The sequence below is a fragment of the Hippoglossus stenolepis genome, chromosome 4 (genome assembly GCF_022539355.2).
Source record: "Hippoglossus stenolepis isolate QCI-W04-F060 chromosome 4, HSTE1.2, whole genome shotgun sequence".
Lineage (NCBI taxonomy): Eukaryota > Metazoa > Chordata > Actinopteri > Pleuronectiformes > Pleuronectidae > Hippoglossus > Hippoglossus stenolepis.
The window spans coordinates 6,262,418-6,280,553 of NC_061486.1; the positions used below are offsets into that span (position 1 = coordinate 6,262,418).

Here is an 18,136-nt window from a genome sequence, read left to right on the forward strand (position 1 = left end):
GAAGGAAGAGACACCGTCGCTCTCTCTGGTAAGTTGCCATCACTTGGACACTTGACTGGAAAGTGATTGATGTTATTAACACCTTCTGTTGCACCACTGGGCAGTTCTGTTGATGTGCTCTCTACGTGTAACTCACTCTCTCTGCAAGGGCCCAGTGTCTGGCTTGCCTTGACTGCACTCGGCATCTTGGCATCAGTTTCAGCTCCTTCTAAAATATCTGAATGATATTTTACATGTTTAATATTTGTAGATAGGGAAGAAGCAGCTCTTTGGCCATCAGTTTTAAAGCCAGTCCATTGTTGACTTTGAGCAATGTTCTCTGAGGTGGGAAGAATAAAGGATGTGGAAGTCAGGTGAGAGATGTCTGCAACAGCAGACTGGAATCCGCTGTCAACTCCTGTTCCCTCATTGATGGAGTAATTCTGAGCAGTGGCAGAAACAGGTTTTCTCTCAGTGGTGTGATCACAGTCATGGGGAAAGTTTACTCGTCTCACTCTCTGCTTGGCTTGCTTCATGGCGTTCAGACAAGTTGAGGGAGAGAAGCCATTTTGAGGAGTATCCTCTGCTACCTCACTTGGTTTCCCGGGGTCTAACATTTGACTGAAGTCTTGTGCAAAATCTCTGCAGAGCTGCGACATGTCAAGATCCTGGGCTTTTGGTTGAACAGGAAGAGGAACGTTTTCTTCCGTGACATTTTTCTGTTTTTGTATCTCATCCTCCCTGATTCTGCAACAGTCTGCTTCATCTTGGATTTCCCCCAACAGCTTGTCACTCCCTTTGTTCCCTGAAAGACAGCAGGAGGATAAAAAGGGAGAGATTCATTCAGATTTTTCTATATTGACAAAACGTGGATTAGAGCATTTTATGCATGAATACATTCACATGCATGAGAAATGTTACCAGAACCTGGAAGCCTGGGGGAGGTGTCATTCTTCACAGATGGTGTCTCGTTCCCTTGAGCTTGTGTTTTTGGAGTCTCAATGGTGTAAACAAATTGTCTCTTTTTCTTTGTAAATCCATAGTATGAGCCTGTCAAATGCGACCTGGTGAGTTGGCCAGAATCAGAGTTGCTCCGCAGTTGTTCTGGTACAGTTTTGTCGTCCACTTGTGTAGCAGCATGATTATTATCCCTGCAAGAGGAATCTACGGTCGAGGGAGGAATTTCAGATAAACTCAATGGAGACCACTGGGTGATTCCAGTATCTCTAGTCTTCTGTGGTGGGGGTGAGGATATTTTGACAGGTTCCCGATCATCTGTACTCTGTTCCAGTGATGCAGCGTTGTTAGTAGTCGAGACGTCTGTAAAGCTGTAGCCACGTTCTTTTGGCGAGATGATCTGTTTTCTCTTGATTCTGTCAGTTTTCACTTTTCTCAGGGCTGAACTACTGTTGGAGAAAAACATGGAAAGAACATTTTCCGCTCCATCAAGAACACTCGCCACGGTGCTGCGTACATCTCCATCTTCAATAGCGTCTGGAAGCTTCTGTCGCCAACCACTCGGACTTGGATTCAGTGAATCCTGGGGGGAGTTATGGGACTCTGGATTCTGACCAGCCTCAGTGGAAACAACACCTGTGGTTTACAGACAAGAAATTATTATTTATTGTTTTCTATTACACATCGAAAAGTCTGTGCAAAATAAGTAAATATGGTGCAATGCAAAGCCCTTTCATTAAATCATAGCTACTGCAACCTCCACAATATTAGCAAAATGTACAGGAAGGAGTCAGTACCTCTGTGAACCAGCACATCGTTGTTTTGGGGTGATACTGCTGCAGCTACAGATGCGTTTGAAAGAGAAGGAAAAAGCTTCCGTACAAACTAAAAACAGGGAAACAAAAGAAGGAAAAAATATAATTTCAGAAGCAATATAAAAATGTATCATTAGCATAAAATAGGCATAAGCAGAGACTTGACATTCACTTAGTGATAAAAATAAATCTGCTGTGGAGTCGGTTTCGACACAATACTCACAACAACATTGCTGTCTGAAGAAACACTCATTGGACAGGGACTCTCATCGGTTTTAGCTGCATCAAGACAAATTAATTATCAAACAAATCACGTAAATGGATTTTTAATCACCAAAAAAAAAAAATCAACCATAACAACTAACCGAGTCATTTGCTTACATAAAATCAGAGTGGACGGCACAGCTGGGGGGGTGTTCAGAGAACTCGTCCACGATATGTCCGGATGAATCTGTGCACCTAGACTTTCAGATATTTGCTTGGCATAGCTAACCTGTCATTTGCAAAAATAGAGTGAACCTTGATGTTATGCATTACTCCACATTCAAATACTGCCATTTGCTGAATTACTGTTTGATTTTATACACTTACTGGGGATTTGGGTGAGGTCTGAAGAAAATCTGTACAGATGACACGGGCAAAAAATGACAGATTACAGATGATGATCAAATATCTATTTTGATTTTACTTTAAACAGATTAAATGTATGAAGTTGCAGCTCACCAAAACGTCCACATTTTGCTCCAGGGACCCTAAAAAGAACAAGATGGACACTGAAAACTACAGCAGTGACAACACAAGGGACACGTACAACATTTGCTAGACAATAGCTCATAAACTCAATGTACAGAGAAAGTACATGTATCTTTTCTCAAAGCACAATTCTTCATTGTCAAGAGTTTTAAGAAAATCAGACAATGTTCACGGTTCCTACTCATGACTTGAAATAAGAACTACGAAAATAAAAAGTAGAATATCAAAAAAATGGCTCTTTCAAACAGTACGGGCAAAAAAGTCTTGATAGTTGTCGCACTCACCTCTCTTTTGTCATCTGAAACAAACATGGACTTTGTGTTTCCTTCCATGGCCGTGCTTCTTTTTCTAAGGAAAGAAATACAGAATCATCACTTTTTAGATATGACTATGAATCTAGACACACGCAGGTTAATATAATTTACAATAATACATTAAAGATGTAGTATGCAGACATCTACAATATTTTAAGGGCAAGACATATATTAATGCATAAATATATCAATGGTTAAATATGAATGAAACATTACCTTGTTCAGCAGTGAACGACTGCTCACCCTCCGTTTCAGGGGACACAACTCGCCTGTGTCTGAAAACTTTAGGGGTAGAAAACAGCTGACTCTCCAGTGCGGTTCTGTCACAGGGGGCTTTGAAGTTTCCCTCTTGGTTGGCGCAGAGGTCATCTTGGTCAGAGACATTTCCCTCATTGGTGGACGTTTGAGCTGTCAGGACGTGAAACCAGTCGGGGTCCAGTGGTCCCAGCTCTGGATAGGGAATAAAAAAAAAAGGATTCTAGCTCAGTATGAAGTAAACCAACTCCAGGTTCACAGCACATGATGATTTGATTTAGTGTTTTGTGATGATGATCGTGGACTATGATTACATCCAGACTGCTTGACATACAATACACCTACTGACATACTGTACCATTACTGAGAATAACTCCTCAATTCATTTGTCATCGCTGCTCCCTGCATCTCTATCAGACATTTTCTTATGTACAAATACTTTAAACAATCACACACTTTTCCATTATGTTTCAAACTGTTTCTTCTAATCAATGTTATACTGGTATTTTATCGATGTTCTCGGTTACACGGAGCATCTATTGCACTTCTGTCCGTCCCTCACATGTGGCTCTCTGAAGTTTCTATGTTTATTCCCCTGTTTAAAGGGGAACAAAATGTCACACCTTGTTAAACCCTATGAGACAAATTGTGATTTGTGAAAATATGGGCTATAGAAATAAAATGTATTGTTTGGTGATCGTTCAGCTATGTGTTCAAGTAGTGGAAAAAGTAGAGCCCTGCAACAAACTATGTGTGACTTATAAGGTTAAATGCTTGGTCTTATAATAATTATATTATCTCCATTGCAGTTCATAACTTGTTTTTTTCACACAACACTTATCTCACCTTTCCAGATCTTATCTTTGAAGGTGTCGTACATGTTCGAGGGAGACTCCATTCCAGGGGACTACAGGTGGTCGCCTGAGGAGACACAGTTTTCGTGGTGACTTAAGTTTTGAAACAGAAACTGATGTTAGCTGCAGCATGTTAGCTTCATGGTGGAGGTGCGTCAAACTGCAGCTGATGCTCAGGACCTCACGTTGTGCAGCTGCAGGTCGACTCACGTTAGCTTGAATGGCAATTAAACAGCTTGAGACACGTGGCAGTGTTAGCCAACGTGGGATTCACTGCTTTACAAAATGTTTCAGGAGGCTGACACTGTTTAGGAAAAAACCCAAATGCAGAACTGCTAACGACCAATTCACAAAAAGTTACGAGACGAATGAACGTAGAAGTTGCTCTGACTCACCATGACGGCGGGAGAAGGTCCTGTCTTTCATGTCGCGATGAAAACTTCTGATAAACTTTATACAGCAAACCACAAACGGTGATATAAAGTGGTAATGACGTGTTGACGTGTTTACATGTTTAGCTAGTTAGCTGGTTAGCTAGTTCTACGAAAACAAAGCTCGCGCGCCGGTAACCGGAAGTTAGGACGACTTCAAAATAAGAGGTTTTCATATAAAGAATCTAACACATGATAGAGTTTAACATTAGACGATAATTATCTTAGAAATGGTTGATTTGATAGATAGATAGATAGATAGATAGATAGATAGATAGATAGATAGATAGATAGATAGGTAGATAGGTAGATAGATAGGTAGATGGATAGATAGATAGATAGATAGATAGATAGATAGATAGATAGATAGATAGAATAGATAGATAGATCGATCGATCGATAGATAGATAGATGGATATTTACTTGACATATAATCTTAAACGTATAAACGAGACATATATACATACACTTGAATACATTTTAAATACTGTATTTACATATAAACATTGAATAGAAACATGATAATATATAAAAAGCAACTGTACGGTTCTGTTATAAGCAAAACACATACATTATATAAGCATTGGCCAATTAATTCCATCCATAGTCCTTCTGCCAGGCATAATAATAATGATGATCATGATGATAATACTACTACTACTACTACTACTTCACTACTACTACTACTACTACTAATTATAATAATACAAATATAATAATAAATTACAACATGAAACAACGGTTTACAAATGTATGTTTTATTTTCATCGTTACATGAGTGTACAGAACACCAAAGTACAGTACATTGCAAAGGCAGTAGTATTTACAAAGCGGGAGGCTACTCCAACGGTTCCTGTGCAAGCTTTACAAATATCTCTTTTACTCCTTATGCAACTCAAATTGTACTATCATAAAAATACAATCTTATGAGTCTTGAGCGAAGCCCCCGCTGCACTATGTACAAATATTCAGCTAAAATAGTTTTCTGTGTTTGACGATAAACATTATTATTACACTTTATAGAACATAGAATTTGCAAGCTTGGCAGATTCAAAACAAAATATTAGTTTTCTATAAATCCAGTCGGATAAAAGCATGTCTTTCTCTTGCAAATGATATAAATATTTTCCCTAATTGCTAAAAGCTGCACAGTTAAAAAGGTACAGTAAGATTTTTTTTTTAAGTAACAGATTACCCACACAGAAGGATGTAGGTTTGGGAGACATTACAGTAGAGTTGCAGCTTATGTCAGAGTAGTTTATGTGAACAAGTTAATAATTGTAATTAAAGAAATCAGTATCCGTAATGCCATCGAGGATGGTCGTCAGGTTTAGATTCACACACTCAGGCGCCAACACACAAAACACACACACAAACACACACACACACACACACACACACAAACACAAACACACACACACACAAAAGACCCACTACTTTAAGCAAGCAATGAAGCCTCCCTTTTTCTTTACTGACAATGTTCATTTTTTCACTGCTCTGATATTCAAATACATTCTTTCAGGAAACAGTAAAGGTTTTCCACTCCCATGACGGATTGCACATTTCCCCTTGACAATTAAAACAACGTAACTGAAAAAGAGTTATTTATCTTTGGTATGTCATTTGTTAAATCTGACAGTCGTTGACCGACCTCGGTATCAAGTGGTCGCTTTGTGAAAACTTCTATCATTCGGATCCTGGAAACCAGACCAATCAGCGAGCTCATGTTTATTTGCCCTTGCAGATTGGTGTGGTGATGCCAGGCTATTAGTGCAATAAAAGCCTAACTTTCTTGAGAACAAAGTCACTCGTGTGTCTAAAACCAACAGTATTGCTGCACGTCTAGAGATCTGACTTTTTGATGTACTCTGAGTCACAAGAGGAGGTGTTTGGTTATTCCCAAGAGAGAGCAGAGAGCTTGTTAACCACTGAGATGATAGCAGCAACCCCAGGCAGCACTGGAGTGTAGGCATAGCACAGGGTGTTGGAATGGGCATCGCTGCGCTGCCAGACCTCACTCAAAGAGTTGAGCCTGAAATGCTGGAGTCTGGGAGGAAAGCCGTGATGGCTCGGTAGCCCTGGGCTCGTCTGATCATGTCCCGCATCTCTCTGTTCAGTTCCATCAGCTTGGAGGAGATTTCTGTCAGGTCCTGCTTCGAGCCCACCAGAGCAAAAGTTCCCGTTTGACCCAAAGTTTGATGTCTGAAGAAGATGTTCAGTAAGGTCTGGATCTCCTCCTCAGAGTGGCTGCCGAAGATGTCGTTAGGCCACATTGTTCTGCAAAGAAAAATAGAAAAGGTCGTTCAGTTGTCAGGGGGCATTTATTAACATAAAAACCACACATTTTTAGAAAAGCAAAGATAATTATTTTCTCACCTGCACTCACGAATGTAGCGGATGGCTGCCTGAAGCTCGTTGTTCTTCAGACCCTCCAAAATGGCTTGCACAGCAGCTTCAGAGGAGCTGAAGGTGGGCTCAGAGCAGCAGCTCTCACGGGCAGCAGCCTCATCACTTGTGACCGAGGCCGCTGCCGCCCTCAGGTTGATCTTCAACTCATTTAGCTCTCTGGACATACTCGTCAGCTAAAGGTTGAGAAGGATTCATATTATTAAACAGGGACATGGATTCAATGTCAGGTGTTATGGTTCCAAAAAGAGGAGACAAACAATTGCACGATGCACCTACCTCAGGAATTGAGCTTATTTCACGGAACTGTTCTATCAGCTTACAGTAGGACTGAAAAAGCAGCAACAGCTGAAAGTGGAGTTTGTAGAGTCTTTGACAGAGCTCCAGTTGCTGCAAGTCAGAGAGAAGTGGTTGTTGACAAAAGGCGTCTTTATTCCTATCATAATAAACACAACTAGCTACTTGTAAATTGATGTTAAACCTGCTACAGTTCTACAGAAAACTACACGACTGCTAAAAGACAATTTAAAACAACATCCAACTTACAGCCAGAGATTCCATTTGCTACAAAGCACGCATGTTACAGGACAGAAAATAAGTGAGGAAAACAGAGACTCAAAAGAAGGACATGCAGTTCCTCATTACTTTTATTTAGAAGTATTAGCAGAGGTATTTTTATTGGCATGCGAAGAGGTAGGAAAAGTAATGAGGGATGTATGTGTAAATTGGAACTGAAAGGAGAACAGGGAGTTGACATGAATTAATCCAAAATGAAACAAGCCGAGCAAATGAACAGTTTTGCCTGTTAATTGGCAGAAATGCACTCACTTTGGTGGTAATCTCTTATTATGCATTATGCCAGGTTTTAACAATAAAAACCTTCATCAGCTATGAAGTGAGCAGAGGTGGGAAGTAACAAAGTACAAATACTTCTTTACTGTAGTGAAAGTTGATTTCTCAGGTATCTGTACTTAAGAGTTGTTATTTTTCTGATTACTTTTTACTTTTACTCCCTAGATTTTACACACAAATATCTGTACTTTAGGATCCTTACATCTTCAAAACAGTCTCATTACTTTTGTTTTAATGCATTTCAGGGGGATTTTTTTATTATTTAATTTGATTTATGTCCATGACAAGGAGTAACAGCATGGAAGAAAGTGAAGAATCAGCCAACATCACTGAGAACGTAAACAACGAGGCAGGGCAACAAAACATTCCCTATCCCTGACCTTATTTCAATTAAGAATACTACATTCTATTGTAGCCTACACATTTCCTCTGTTTGTTTTCCACAGATAAAGTCGGTAGAGGTGGCCCTTCCCCTTTTTACTTTTGAGTATATTTTAGAGTCTGTACTTTTATACTTTTACTTGAGTACAGAGGTTGAATCAATATGCATACTTTTACTTGAGTCATATTTAGTATCTGTACTTCTACTCGAGTAAAGAATGGGTGTACTTTTGCCACCTCTGGAAGTGAGTGTATTGTCCAGATTAAATGCAATTTAAGAGAACTTGCTCTCATGCCCGGCGGAGCTGGAAACGATCACAATGCACGCTGGGTATGAGACAATCCATGTGATGCGCGGCAACTCAAGGTCGTTAGAAACTTGATATTTATATAGTATGAGAATAACGAGAGGCAACACTCACAGAGCTACAGTATCACACAGTAATCGTCAGGCAGAAAGTACAGTAAGAAAGGTCAGATGAAATGGCATTCTTAACATTTACACTGAATTCAGGAAATAAACTACTTTCTCGCTGGTTTGGACCAGTATGACAGAGTTATTAATCAAATTTCCTATAAATTAAGCTTTTACCTTTTCCTCATGCTCCACCGGTTGCCTTGTTATACCCCCAGCAGTCCGGGGAAACGTGGCCTTACAGTTGCACAACCACTGAGGGGAACAGAGACAACATAATAACGTGATTTACACAACTCAGTGACAACACGCAGGTGACATTCATACTGAAAAGCACAATATTGAATCCCCTTACGGTGACAGCAGCTTCCTTTTTGTGGTTGTAAGTATCGAGATACTCTTGAAGCTCCAACACGCTGAATTTCATTTTTTCCAGGAGGCCATAAGACATAATCTGAAAAAAGAAAATTAAGCTTGTTGTTGAATTTGTTTAACTGCCATTGATAGGTCATGTTGTAAAAAAAAAAAAAGTATTAGTCATGTCACTCACTGTGTTTGCATCGATAAATAGAGTTGGGCACTCTGAGCAGGACGTCAGCATCTGAGATGACCTCAGAAACTTTGATCCTAACCCCCTCAGTCCGTCGCCGAGGTAACTCACAGCGTCACAGGTCAAAGAGCAAAATTTGCTCTGGATACTCTGCAAAGCAAAGCAACAGGCTGACTGAGACGCTGTCAGAGTCGCTCCTACATCATTTAAAGTCCATACATTCTGTCTTTACATCCGAAATCCTCCCCTGTCAGCTTTGGTCAGTGAAGGGAACAACATTTGGTTAACGAATCTCTGTAGATCTTCAAGCTGAAAGCATCCTGCCCTCGATTTGCATTGAATCAGACCCCTTGTGAAAGGAAGCCTCTTTCTCTGAAGGTTAATCAGTCACATATCTAATCCCGTTACCCTTTCAGTTTAATTATTCAGTTAGACCAGCCACACTGTCAATATCAAGTCGGAGCAGGCCACAGTATATTACCTGGAACAGTGAGGAGAACACGTGAAAAGTGTAGACGGCACAGGATCCGTCCGAGTCAGACACGAGCTGGTTGATGTGACTTCGCCAAGCCTCCTCTGCATCGTCGCACACCGTTGGCTGGAAAGCTGCGAGGATGGCGGAGAAGAAGGGTGACGGTGGCGGGGAAGAGCGGGACTCCAGCATGTCGTCTCTCTCCTCCTCTGCGAGACTGAGCGGACACAGGGCCATGTTATTGACAATGTGATTGTGCCGTAACTTCATCACTTTGCATGTAAGCAAGATTACACTGAACGAATTTCCATGAAACTTGGTGGAGGGATACTGTGTGGGTCAAGAGAGTGAACCCAATATGTTTTGGTGCACATCCGGACTAGGGGCGAATCCAGGAATTGCTGTTTTTTTATGATTTCTCAGAGAATATTCCATGGATCTTGACAAAAAAATGATGACTGATATTTCTGAGTGTGTGAAATCCAGATATAGAGAATAAACATGTTGTTTCATGAGGGGACTGTTTGGCCTTGGCGGAGGTTTGCACTCTACTTAGTGCCGTTCTAGCTCATTATTGAGAGGCGGGGAGCATGTACCTGGGTAAGCAGCTGTCAAGGTCCAGTTCTCCTCTGTAATCACTGTGAACCGCGTCCATTTTCAAACTGTCCCCGCAGTAAAATTCAGGGGGCAGTTCACTGATGGAGAAAGAGACGTCATCCTCATGGACGTTGGTGTCTTCGTCTTCCTGTGACAACTCATGCTACAATAAAACAAGACGTACACATGCTTTGGTAAAAAGTCATGAGCAGATACGGAGGCAGCATGCTGTAATGGTTATTAATAACTGGAATTATTAGTTCCCTGAGTTACACTTAATGGTTAAACACATCATTTAGTGGGTAAAGTGGACACACTAACCTTGCGATGGGACCCTACGGACAATCCTTGTTGTGTTTTCTTTTATGTGGTTAATTTAGTGTGGATGAATTGTGCCAATTCATTTGATTAAATGTAATTTCAATGCAGCCAACACTGTGGCCCCTGCACGCTCAGGTTTTGGGACAGGCAATGTGTAAACCTTTCTTGACCTCCCGCATGCCAAGAGATTTTAGTTGTTGCTCAGAGCCCCCCACACAGAAGCAATAGGTATACACATTGCCTTAAACAGACAGACGCAGAAAGAGAAAGACTGTTTTTTTATCTACGACCGGCTACAACACCCCCCCAACAACCCTGCGAAACCTCTGGGAACATTAAAGTAAGGCACCAACTAGCCCACAGCCCAAAGCGTTATGGTTTGCCCACTTGCAGGTTTAACGTCATTCACCTTTAAGCATGCAAACTACTGTAATACCAAGAAAACTCCGACTCATGCTCTACACTGAGGAGAGGAAATGTAGAAAAGTCACATAAATAATACTTAACATAGACCAAACCCAAAGCACATATAACATCCAAGACATTTCAAGAGAGAAGATGCAAACAAACAGCTTCTATTTGGCGAAATTAGTAAAGAAATCTAGTATGGAACTGCGATAGGAATTAGTCGCTCCCAGAATCTCAGACACTCTGAAGCCCTTATTCACCCGCGGCTTCGAGTCCTCTGGCAGTTGGACCTCGAAACTAGGATTTTTGGAGTTCAGAGGAGTTGAGTCAGATGGAGTTGTGTCAAAAAAGCCGGAGGGAGAGTCCATGTTACTGTTCTCTGCTGTTGGAGAGAGGTTCACCATCTGAAAAAAGAAAGTAAAACACGAAACAGAACGTGTATCATTACACATACACACGTTTTTTTTAGAAAAACTGAAAAAAGAAAATCACATCACAGTTCAATTGGGGTTTTTCAAAAGCGTCAAATCCTCAACTGACTCTACCACGGACAGTGTGGGTGACGAATCAGACACAAGTGAGGAGTGGGATGACAGCTGCGTGAACACATGGGCTCCCCATCTGCCAGCACAGTTTCTTCAAACTTAAAGTACAAGGACCACTGGTCATGGTGTAACAGAAAGACGGTGCAAATGTTTAAAGCCTCACTAACTTCCCCAGACACTAAAAAGAATTGAGATAGAGCTGTAAAACCTTGGTCCTGAGGTGGACACTGGAGGAAAACCTACGGGGCCATTAAAATCAAAAGGCTGAATCCCATTTGGAGAATGAATGTGTTCTGGAAACTGCCAATGAGGTAATAAAATATCTTACATACAATAACCTGAGGGTGGAACAAGAGGAAAGCTCATGAAACGCATAGGATGGAAACATTTCCTCAGTATTCATATTGATAAATACAAGAATATATGTTTCCAATGCTACTTTCATACAATCTAAAGTGGACTTACAAGCTGTGAGTGGGAGAGGATCTGGCTGGCGGAGAGTGAGTCCTCTTCTGACGACTCGTCGGAGTCTTCGTGTGTGATCTTGCTGAGGCTGGGCATGCTGCTGGACAGCTGACTCTCCTCCAGGGGCTGCAGGTCACTCTGGTCCAGACTGTCCATGGAGCGTCTCCGCACACCCCAGTTGAAGTTGTCCATAGTCTCTCCCTGCAACAGAGAAACGGCGTTGAGCGCCACAACATCGAGCCTGATCTCCTCCCTAAAGCAAACACATGCACACACGCCCATACGGCATACACATGTTCACACAACCATGCAGTGCAGTGCGAGCTAAGAATGTAAGGAAGACTGGAGCGTTGACTTAACTGTGGCTGAACTAAACTTTAACTGAAACATCTGCAAAACTGTGTTTCTTATTTAAAATGCAGTGTGACAGTTGGATATCAGCCAACTTCCACATTCTGCCAAATCTCCACATCAACAGAGCGAACAACAAAGGAGACTTCCTGCAGTGACGCTTGGTACCGACCCTCGATGGAAAGCAAAGGCCTTGACTTTTGGCCAAATAGCTTCTTTTTAAGAGGTGCCATTACTTTACAAAACTGTCTGTGAGGCACTTCTGTTGACCACAGTAGTTGTTTAAGTCTTTAGACTGTCAAAAACAGCTGACACTGCTCTGGCATGCAAAGTCTGCAGCTTTAGACATTGAGGTAGTTATATTTTATTTTATATTATTTCTACAGCACTGGTTTGCTGAAAATTCAAGATGTTCCTGTGGTTTCAAAGCTTGGCTATGTAGATACCACAATGCAGTTAAGATGAACTACTTAAAGAATGTGTTATTATATTTCTAAGTATTGTTGTACCACCATGAAACACAGTGTGTGAATCATCAGTATTTTGGTCTCTGTGTCATTTAACACAACAGATTTGAGCTCGTTTGGAGATTTTGTTCTTCTACTCAAAGTAAACGAGAATAAAGAGAATTTTAGTTCATTTTCTCTGCATCAACTTACCAAGTACATGTGCTCACAAGTGGAAAAGGTCTACAGGAGAATTAGTGTGTGCATGACAAGTTTTTAATATTGTATAAATAATACGTTTAGTGTGATAGTGTCTTCGGTTTCTTCTTACTGTGCCTCTAGATGGCAGTAACATCACATCTGTACAACTGAGACACATGTAATTTTGGAAAATCCCATCATGGTCAGATTTGCACATTTTTATAAAGAAAATTAAGTTAAAAAAAAATAATAATAATCTCGTAATGAGCATTAATGTTGGAACTTATCATGAGTGAAAATCAAGCCACCCACTAACCAGGTTACTGTAAAACATCATACCCAGGACTAGCTCTCTCCTAATAATCTGATAAAATAATTAAACACTGTTTAAATCAACAGATGACACAATTAAACAAGATAAATAAAAATGACTGATCCTAGTTATGGATATCTTATGTTGACATGAACTACTGTGTGGTTTTAAAAGAATTAGTCCTATGTGACATTTATGGTTTAATTTTTGTTTAAATGTTTAAATATCTCTCTTATAGCACATGAACTATGTAGAATCAGTTTTCTAAATTCCATGGCATGCACACACATTGGCTTCACCACGAGTGTGTCACTCCACTTAACTATCTGCATCTCATTTAAGAAACACAGCAAATAAAAAATGTGGCATGACTAAACTTACCTGTAGCTCCTGATAGCAAAGAGAATAAAGAGAAAGAAGAAAGCCCATTACACAGAGCAGGCACACCCGACTCAACACTGCACATCGGCTAATGTTTTTCTGTCTTCTTTTGCTTTTCCTTCCAAAGTTTGAAGGAGGAAAACCCTGGAGATTCTCCGACTCACCTCTCCATCCTCAAGCTCCACATCCAGGAAGTCAAAGTCTCTGAAGACCCTGAACTGCTGCTCCGAGGTGGTGTCGTCCATGTTGTCTGGCTCCCGGGTCCCGTCGTCGGAGGACACCAGGCTGGGCTGGTGCTCCATGAGGTCCAGGTCCCCGCAACTGGAGAAGATCACCTGCAGAGAGAAACAAGCGGACAGACATTTAAAAAAAATGGTTAGTTTCTTTTTTAAATTGGAGAGTGATGAAATTCATAGCATGGTGTGCATCTTACCGAAGGATTTTTTGTGAGCCCCACTTCTTGTCCACACAGAGACAATACGTGCACCAGTTTTTCCCGAGTTCTTTTCTGTAGAGGGCAAGAATAAAATAAAATATTGTGAATACAATTTTAGATTTATGTCCCAGGACCAAGTGTCTGATGTGAAACATGGTCTCCTTATCCACATCCAGATCACGTTAATACCAAGTGTATTATTCAAGTACTACTCTTATTGCCATGGTTTCAAGAAGACTCACCTGAGAGGACTGAGGCCTCTTCCAGCTGACTGGCACCAGGACGTTGTTGGATGTGGATCCAGAGGAGGTAGACGAGGTGGTCCTGCTCTTCACATCTTGGCCCGGAGAGCGCTGAAGGTCATCGTAACGCCGACCGATCACCGGCGTCTGACAGCACGGACACAAACAAACCTGGATGACTTAGGGGAAGTTTTGAAGGAGATAAAGTGCCTCTGTTCGGTCAGTCCATGCCTCTGGCCCCATGGCTGCTCCTGCTTCTTCTGGACTTCCACGTTCAGTGTGAAGTGACATTTTATCAGTGTTCACAGTTTTTATTCCACTTGGCATTCCGGATTCATGAAGCAGCTGAGGAAAAAATAAACCCCCATCTCCTCTGCTTTATCCCTCAGTCTAAATATATCCGGCTATTTTAGGACGTATCAGTGGTTTGTCGAGCGTGTCTCAAGTTTGAATACACATGCTGCCGTCTGTCCACCAGAACTCCCTGAGTCACATACAAAGGACGGCAGCAGAGAGCTGACATCATTTCCTGCCATTCATGAACAACACAAACAGCTCCCTGTCCAGTTCCCACACATGCACCACTCTGTCTGCGTCTTTGACATCACGCTTACAGCTCCGCACTGCGCGGCTAATTGTGTTTACCTTCGCAGCTCTTCGAGCTAATCTCAGGAGGTTTGGCTACGAAGAAATGTCAGTATTAAGGAAGGGGAAGAAATGTTTCCTTTCCAAAAAAGCTCTAAAAGATTCCACACAACCTCAACAAGCACCACACCCTGGAAAATACAGGAAAAAATACAGAGGCACACACACACACATGTATTAATCCCTCCTCGCTCTACAGGGACTTTAAAACTAATCACTTTCACACTGAAAAGAAAGTCAGAGAATATCTAACCTCAGATATGTCAAAGTGGAAATCCAGAGTTTTCCCCGGCAAGGCCTTGGTGGAGCGTTCCCAGACTCGGCTGATGTCCTCGTAGCAGAGGACACTTTGAGGGGCCGAGGGCTGCACCAGACTGGCCGATCGAGAAACCACCAGCTTCAGGATATTCAGCGCTTCCCTCCAATGGACAGTCTATACTCAACACAGACACACACCAATTCACCCATGCATGCAGGGGGGAAAAAAAACAAACCAACACAACCATATGTTTAGAAATAAACAACCATATACGTCTTTCTATGTGTTTTAATGAAGCTCAGAGGTGTTCTGGCAGATTCCTCCCAGCAGGAAGCTGAAGGAAAATAGATTCAGTGTGAGAGGCCTAGCCCGCGGCAGTAAGGCGGACTGTTTATAGTTTGGGTGTGTCTACAAATTTACTGCACTGACACACGACAGCTATTTTTTTTCTCCCCTCACATGAACATTCACAAAAGCAACAAGGAACACAGGACTCTTACTCAGAGCACGACGGCTTAAGGTTTCCACTGATCACATCAGATCTAACATCCGCATTTTTTCACTTTCCATGCACTTCTGTCCTTCTAATCACTGCATGAATAAAGAACAAACCAAATATCTGCAGGCGTTTAACTTGAACTCACCTGGACAAACTTCTCAATTGTCTTGAGCACCTCCATGTTGAAGGGTTTGGCTTGAATTCCACCCAGGTCCATGTGACTCAGGAGGCTGTAGATGATCTGTAGAAGCGTCTGCTGCATACTGGGTAGACCTTTCTCCAGCAGCTGTTACAAGAGAATTATAAAAAAAACATTCATTTCAGAAGCTGCAATATACTTTTTCGTGGAACCCTTTTATTTGGCTCAGGAAAAAAACGATCAGCTGATACGGCTGCACAAACCTCGACCATGTAGGTAACCAGGCGGAGGGTGATATCCGAGAAGGCCTCGTGGAGATAACGACACACCACGTTGACCCAGGAGAAGCAGTCCCTTGTGTATGAGCGCGTTTTATACAGGGACATGACGTGAGCGAGGTTGGAGAGCTTGGAGTTCTTCTCCTCAAGGCAAACCTACGAACCACAAAGTGCTTTAGCTTAAAGAAATGTAATTATCTGTGAGACAAAGTGAGGATAGAGACGTTAATGGATCCGAACCTGGGCGATCCTCTCAGCAACGTCTTGACAGAAGAGCGAGGGGCCGTCAAAGTTCTGCACGAGATGTGGAAGCAGGCAGAGAACGTTCAAGGGAAAACCTATTGGATCAAAATAGAGGAAATAATTATATATTTCACTTGACAAATCATTTTGAAGAGAAGTTCACTGGAATGTAATTTGGGGAGGTGGATTTAGTTTTCATGTGACCTTGTTATTTGTCTGAAATCTAAAATTACTGTATAAGAAAAAGTCTACGAGCATGAAATGAATATGATCTGCTTCAAATCCACATGCATTGGTCCCTGCAGTGTACCTATGGCCTGTGAGGTGTCCACTACAGGCACTCGTGAGACAGGTGTGAGTTGGCAGAAGAGCTGAAGCGTGAGGTCGGTGGTGGACACGGAGGTGAAGCCTTTCAGCAGCAGCTGCTGCAGCCCGCTGAAGCTGCTCCATTTCAGCTGAGTCTGCAGCTTCTCCAGCTTCTCCCTGTTCTCCTGTTTGTCCAGCGACATGTGGCCCAGTAGCTTATTCAACAGTCTCAGAGACATCTGATACTCAAACTCAAAGTCTGACTCCATCAGCGACACCGCCACCCAGAAGATGGTGGCCAACAGGTTGCTGGGGTGGTTGATGTTGGCCGGGTCCGTGACGTTGTCTTTGGATGAGGACAAGCTGCGGGCCTTGGCTAAGAAGCCCGTTTTTTCACAGGCCTGGATTCGGTCCAGCGTGGCGCTGCGGGGAGGATCAGACCATCTGTCCGCCTCTCCAAACTTCTTGGGGACAGAGGAGCTCCTCTGATGCGTGCTCCGCTCCTCTCTTCTGAGATTGAGCTGCCCCGTGCTGTTCCTGTTCGACAGCAGCTTGAAACTTGTCAGGAAATCCGGAGATGAGGCTCTGGAATCGAACAAACAATAAATTAAAGTTACTATATTTCCTCTCTTTTCATATAGACACTCTGTACTAAGAGAAGACGCAAACCTCGTCAAGATCGCCATGAGATCATTGTTCTTCAAACATTCAGCCAAGTTATCCACCACAGATTCCAGTGTGAGTAATACTTCCATCACGTAGCCCTGCGAGAGAGAAAAAGCACACAACTGCAGTTTGGGGAGATTTTCTTGTATTTACTTGTTTCGACAACTTGATTAATCGCCGAGCATTTCATTACAGGGAAAAGCTTGTCGCTGTGAACTATGTCGAGAATTAATCACAACACCAGCGGCTCACAGGCTCCATTTGATCTGATGGAGTTAGAAAGAGGTCATGTTTTCAGTCCGGCTTGTTTTACTCTCTGACTGCAGGATTTAAAAAAAAAAAAAGATAACACATGGATTTGAATAGTTTGTGATGGTCAGATGTGACAGATATAATATGTCATTAGATGATGATTCATTTTAATGCTGTGTTTTTGTGCTCGTAAGAGGAAGGAAGGAAGGAAGCACAGGCGGACGATACTCCTGCTTCAACAACTCCACTCCTGCTGTAAATCATATTGCTCATTGGAATTCCACAGTGATAAATATGGAAATAAATAAGAATACATTGATTATTTCTAAATACTAATTAATTCATTTATGCTTAAAGGTTCAGTGTGTAGAATTTAGTGACATCTAGTGTTGAAGTTTCATGTTGCAGCTGAACACCCCTCACCTCACTCTCCTCTTCCCAAAATGAAAGAGAACCTGTGGTTGCCTTCAGTCGTCATAAAAACTCAAAAGGTGTTTAGTTTGTCCAGTTTGGGCTACTGTAAAAAACATGGCGGCCTCCGTAGAGAGGGCCCACTCCAGATGTAAATTAAGTTTTTAAATATAAAGGGATTCTAGGGTAAAGAAAGCAACAATTCATACAATTTGATGAAACACACTGGATTATATTCAATTTCTGCCAATAGATCCCTTTCAGCTAAATCTTACACACTGAACCTTTAAGGCTCTGA

General features: G+C 41.9%; 2 protein-coding genes across 8 annotated transcripts in view; both read right to left on the reverse strand.

The window, feature by feature from the left end:
- Window positions 1-39: 39 nt before the first annotated feature.
- LOC118106716 (breast cancer type 2 susceptibility protein) lies at window positions 40-4,054 on the reverse strand. Its single transcript, XM_047339642.1, has 11 exons — window positions 3,920-4,054; window positions 3,035-3,268; window positions 2,789-2,852; window positions 2,475-2,503; window positions 2,343-2,371; window positions 2,133-2,244; window positions 1,975-2,030; window positions 1,734-1,821; window positions 907-1,572; window positions 95-784; window positions 40-50 (listed from the first exon to the last, which is right to left on the reverse strand). The coding sequence occupies exons 1-11, from the start codon at window positions 3,969-3,971 to the stop codon at window positions 40-42; spliced, it is 2,031 nt and encodes a 676-aa protein (XP_047195598.1). The 5' UTR covers window positions 3,972-4,054.
- A 1,046-nt stretch (window positions 4,055-5,100) lies between these two features.
- LOC118106127 (protein furry homolog) overlaps window positions 5,101-18,136 on the reverse strand; it is a 46,258-nt gene continuing 33,222 nt past the window's right edge. For 3 of the 7 annotated variants that reach the window (XM_035154402.2, XM_035154401.2, XM_035154405.2), the window contains exons 43-63: window positions 17,179-17,273; window positions 16,514-17,094; window positions 16,201-16,298; window positions 15,946-16,116; window positions 15,689-15,829; window positions 15,039-15,218; window positions 14,141-14,287; window positions 13,896-13,970; window positions 13,627-13,797; window positions 13,463-13,471; window positions 11,771-11,971; window positions 11,021-11,164; window positions 10,031-10,194; window positions 9,444-9,651; window positions 8,963-9,112; window positions 8,768-8,866; window positions 8,590-8,667; window positions 7,311-7,328; window positions 7,044-7,154; window positions 6,735-6,940; window positions 5,101-6,635 (exon numbers count right to left, since the gene is read on the reverse strand). In XM_035154402.2, coding sequence (XP_035010293.1) covers window positions 6,377-6,635; window positions 6,735-6,940; window positions 7,044-7,154; window positions 7,311-7,328; window positions 8,590-8,667; window positions 8,768-8,866; window positions 8,963-9,112; window positions 9,444-9,651; window positions 10,031-10,194; window positions 11,021-11,164; window positions 11,771-11,971; window positions 13,463-13,471; window positions 13,627-13,797; window positions 13,896-13,970; window positions 14,141-14,287; window positions 15,039-15,218; window positions 15,689-15,829; window positions 15,946-16,116; window positions 16,201-16,298; window positions 16,514-17,094; window positions 17,179-17,273 — 3,306 coding nt within the window. In that variant the 3' untranslated portion in view covers window positions 5,101-6,376. The remainder of the gene's footprint in view (window positions 6,636-6,734; window positions 6,941-7,043; window positions 7,155-7,310; window positions 7,329-8,589; window positions 8,668-8,767; window positions 8,867-8,962; window positions 9,113-9,443; window positions 9,652-10,030; window positions 10,195-11,020; window positions 11,165-11,770; window positions 11,972-13,462; window positions 13,472-13,626; window positions 13,798-13,895; window positions 13,971-14,140; window positions 14,288-15,038; window positions 15,219-15,688; window positions 15,830-15,945; window positions 16,117-16,200; window positions 16,299-16,513; window positions 17,095-17,178; window positions 17,274-18,136) is intronic. The other 4 variants (XM_047339635.1, XM_035154403.2, XM_035154406.2 and 1 more) reach the window with 3 other exon arrangements.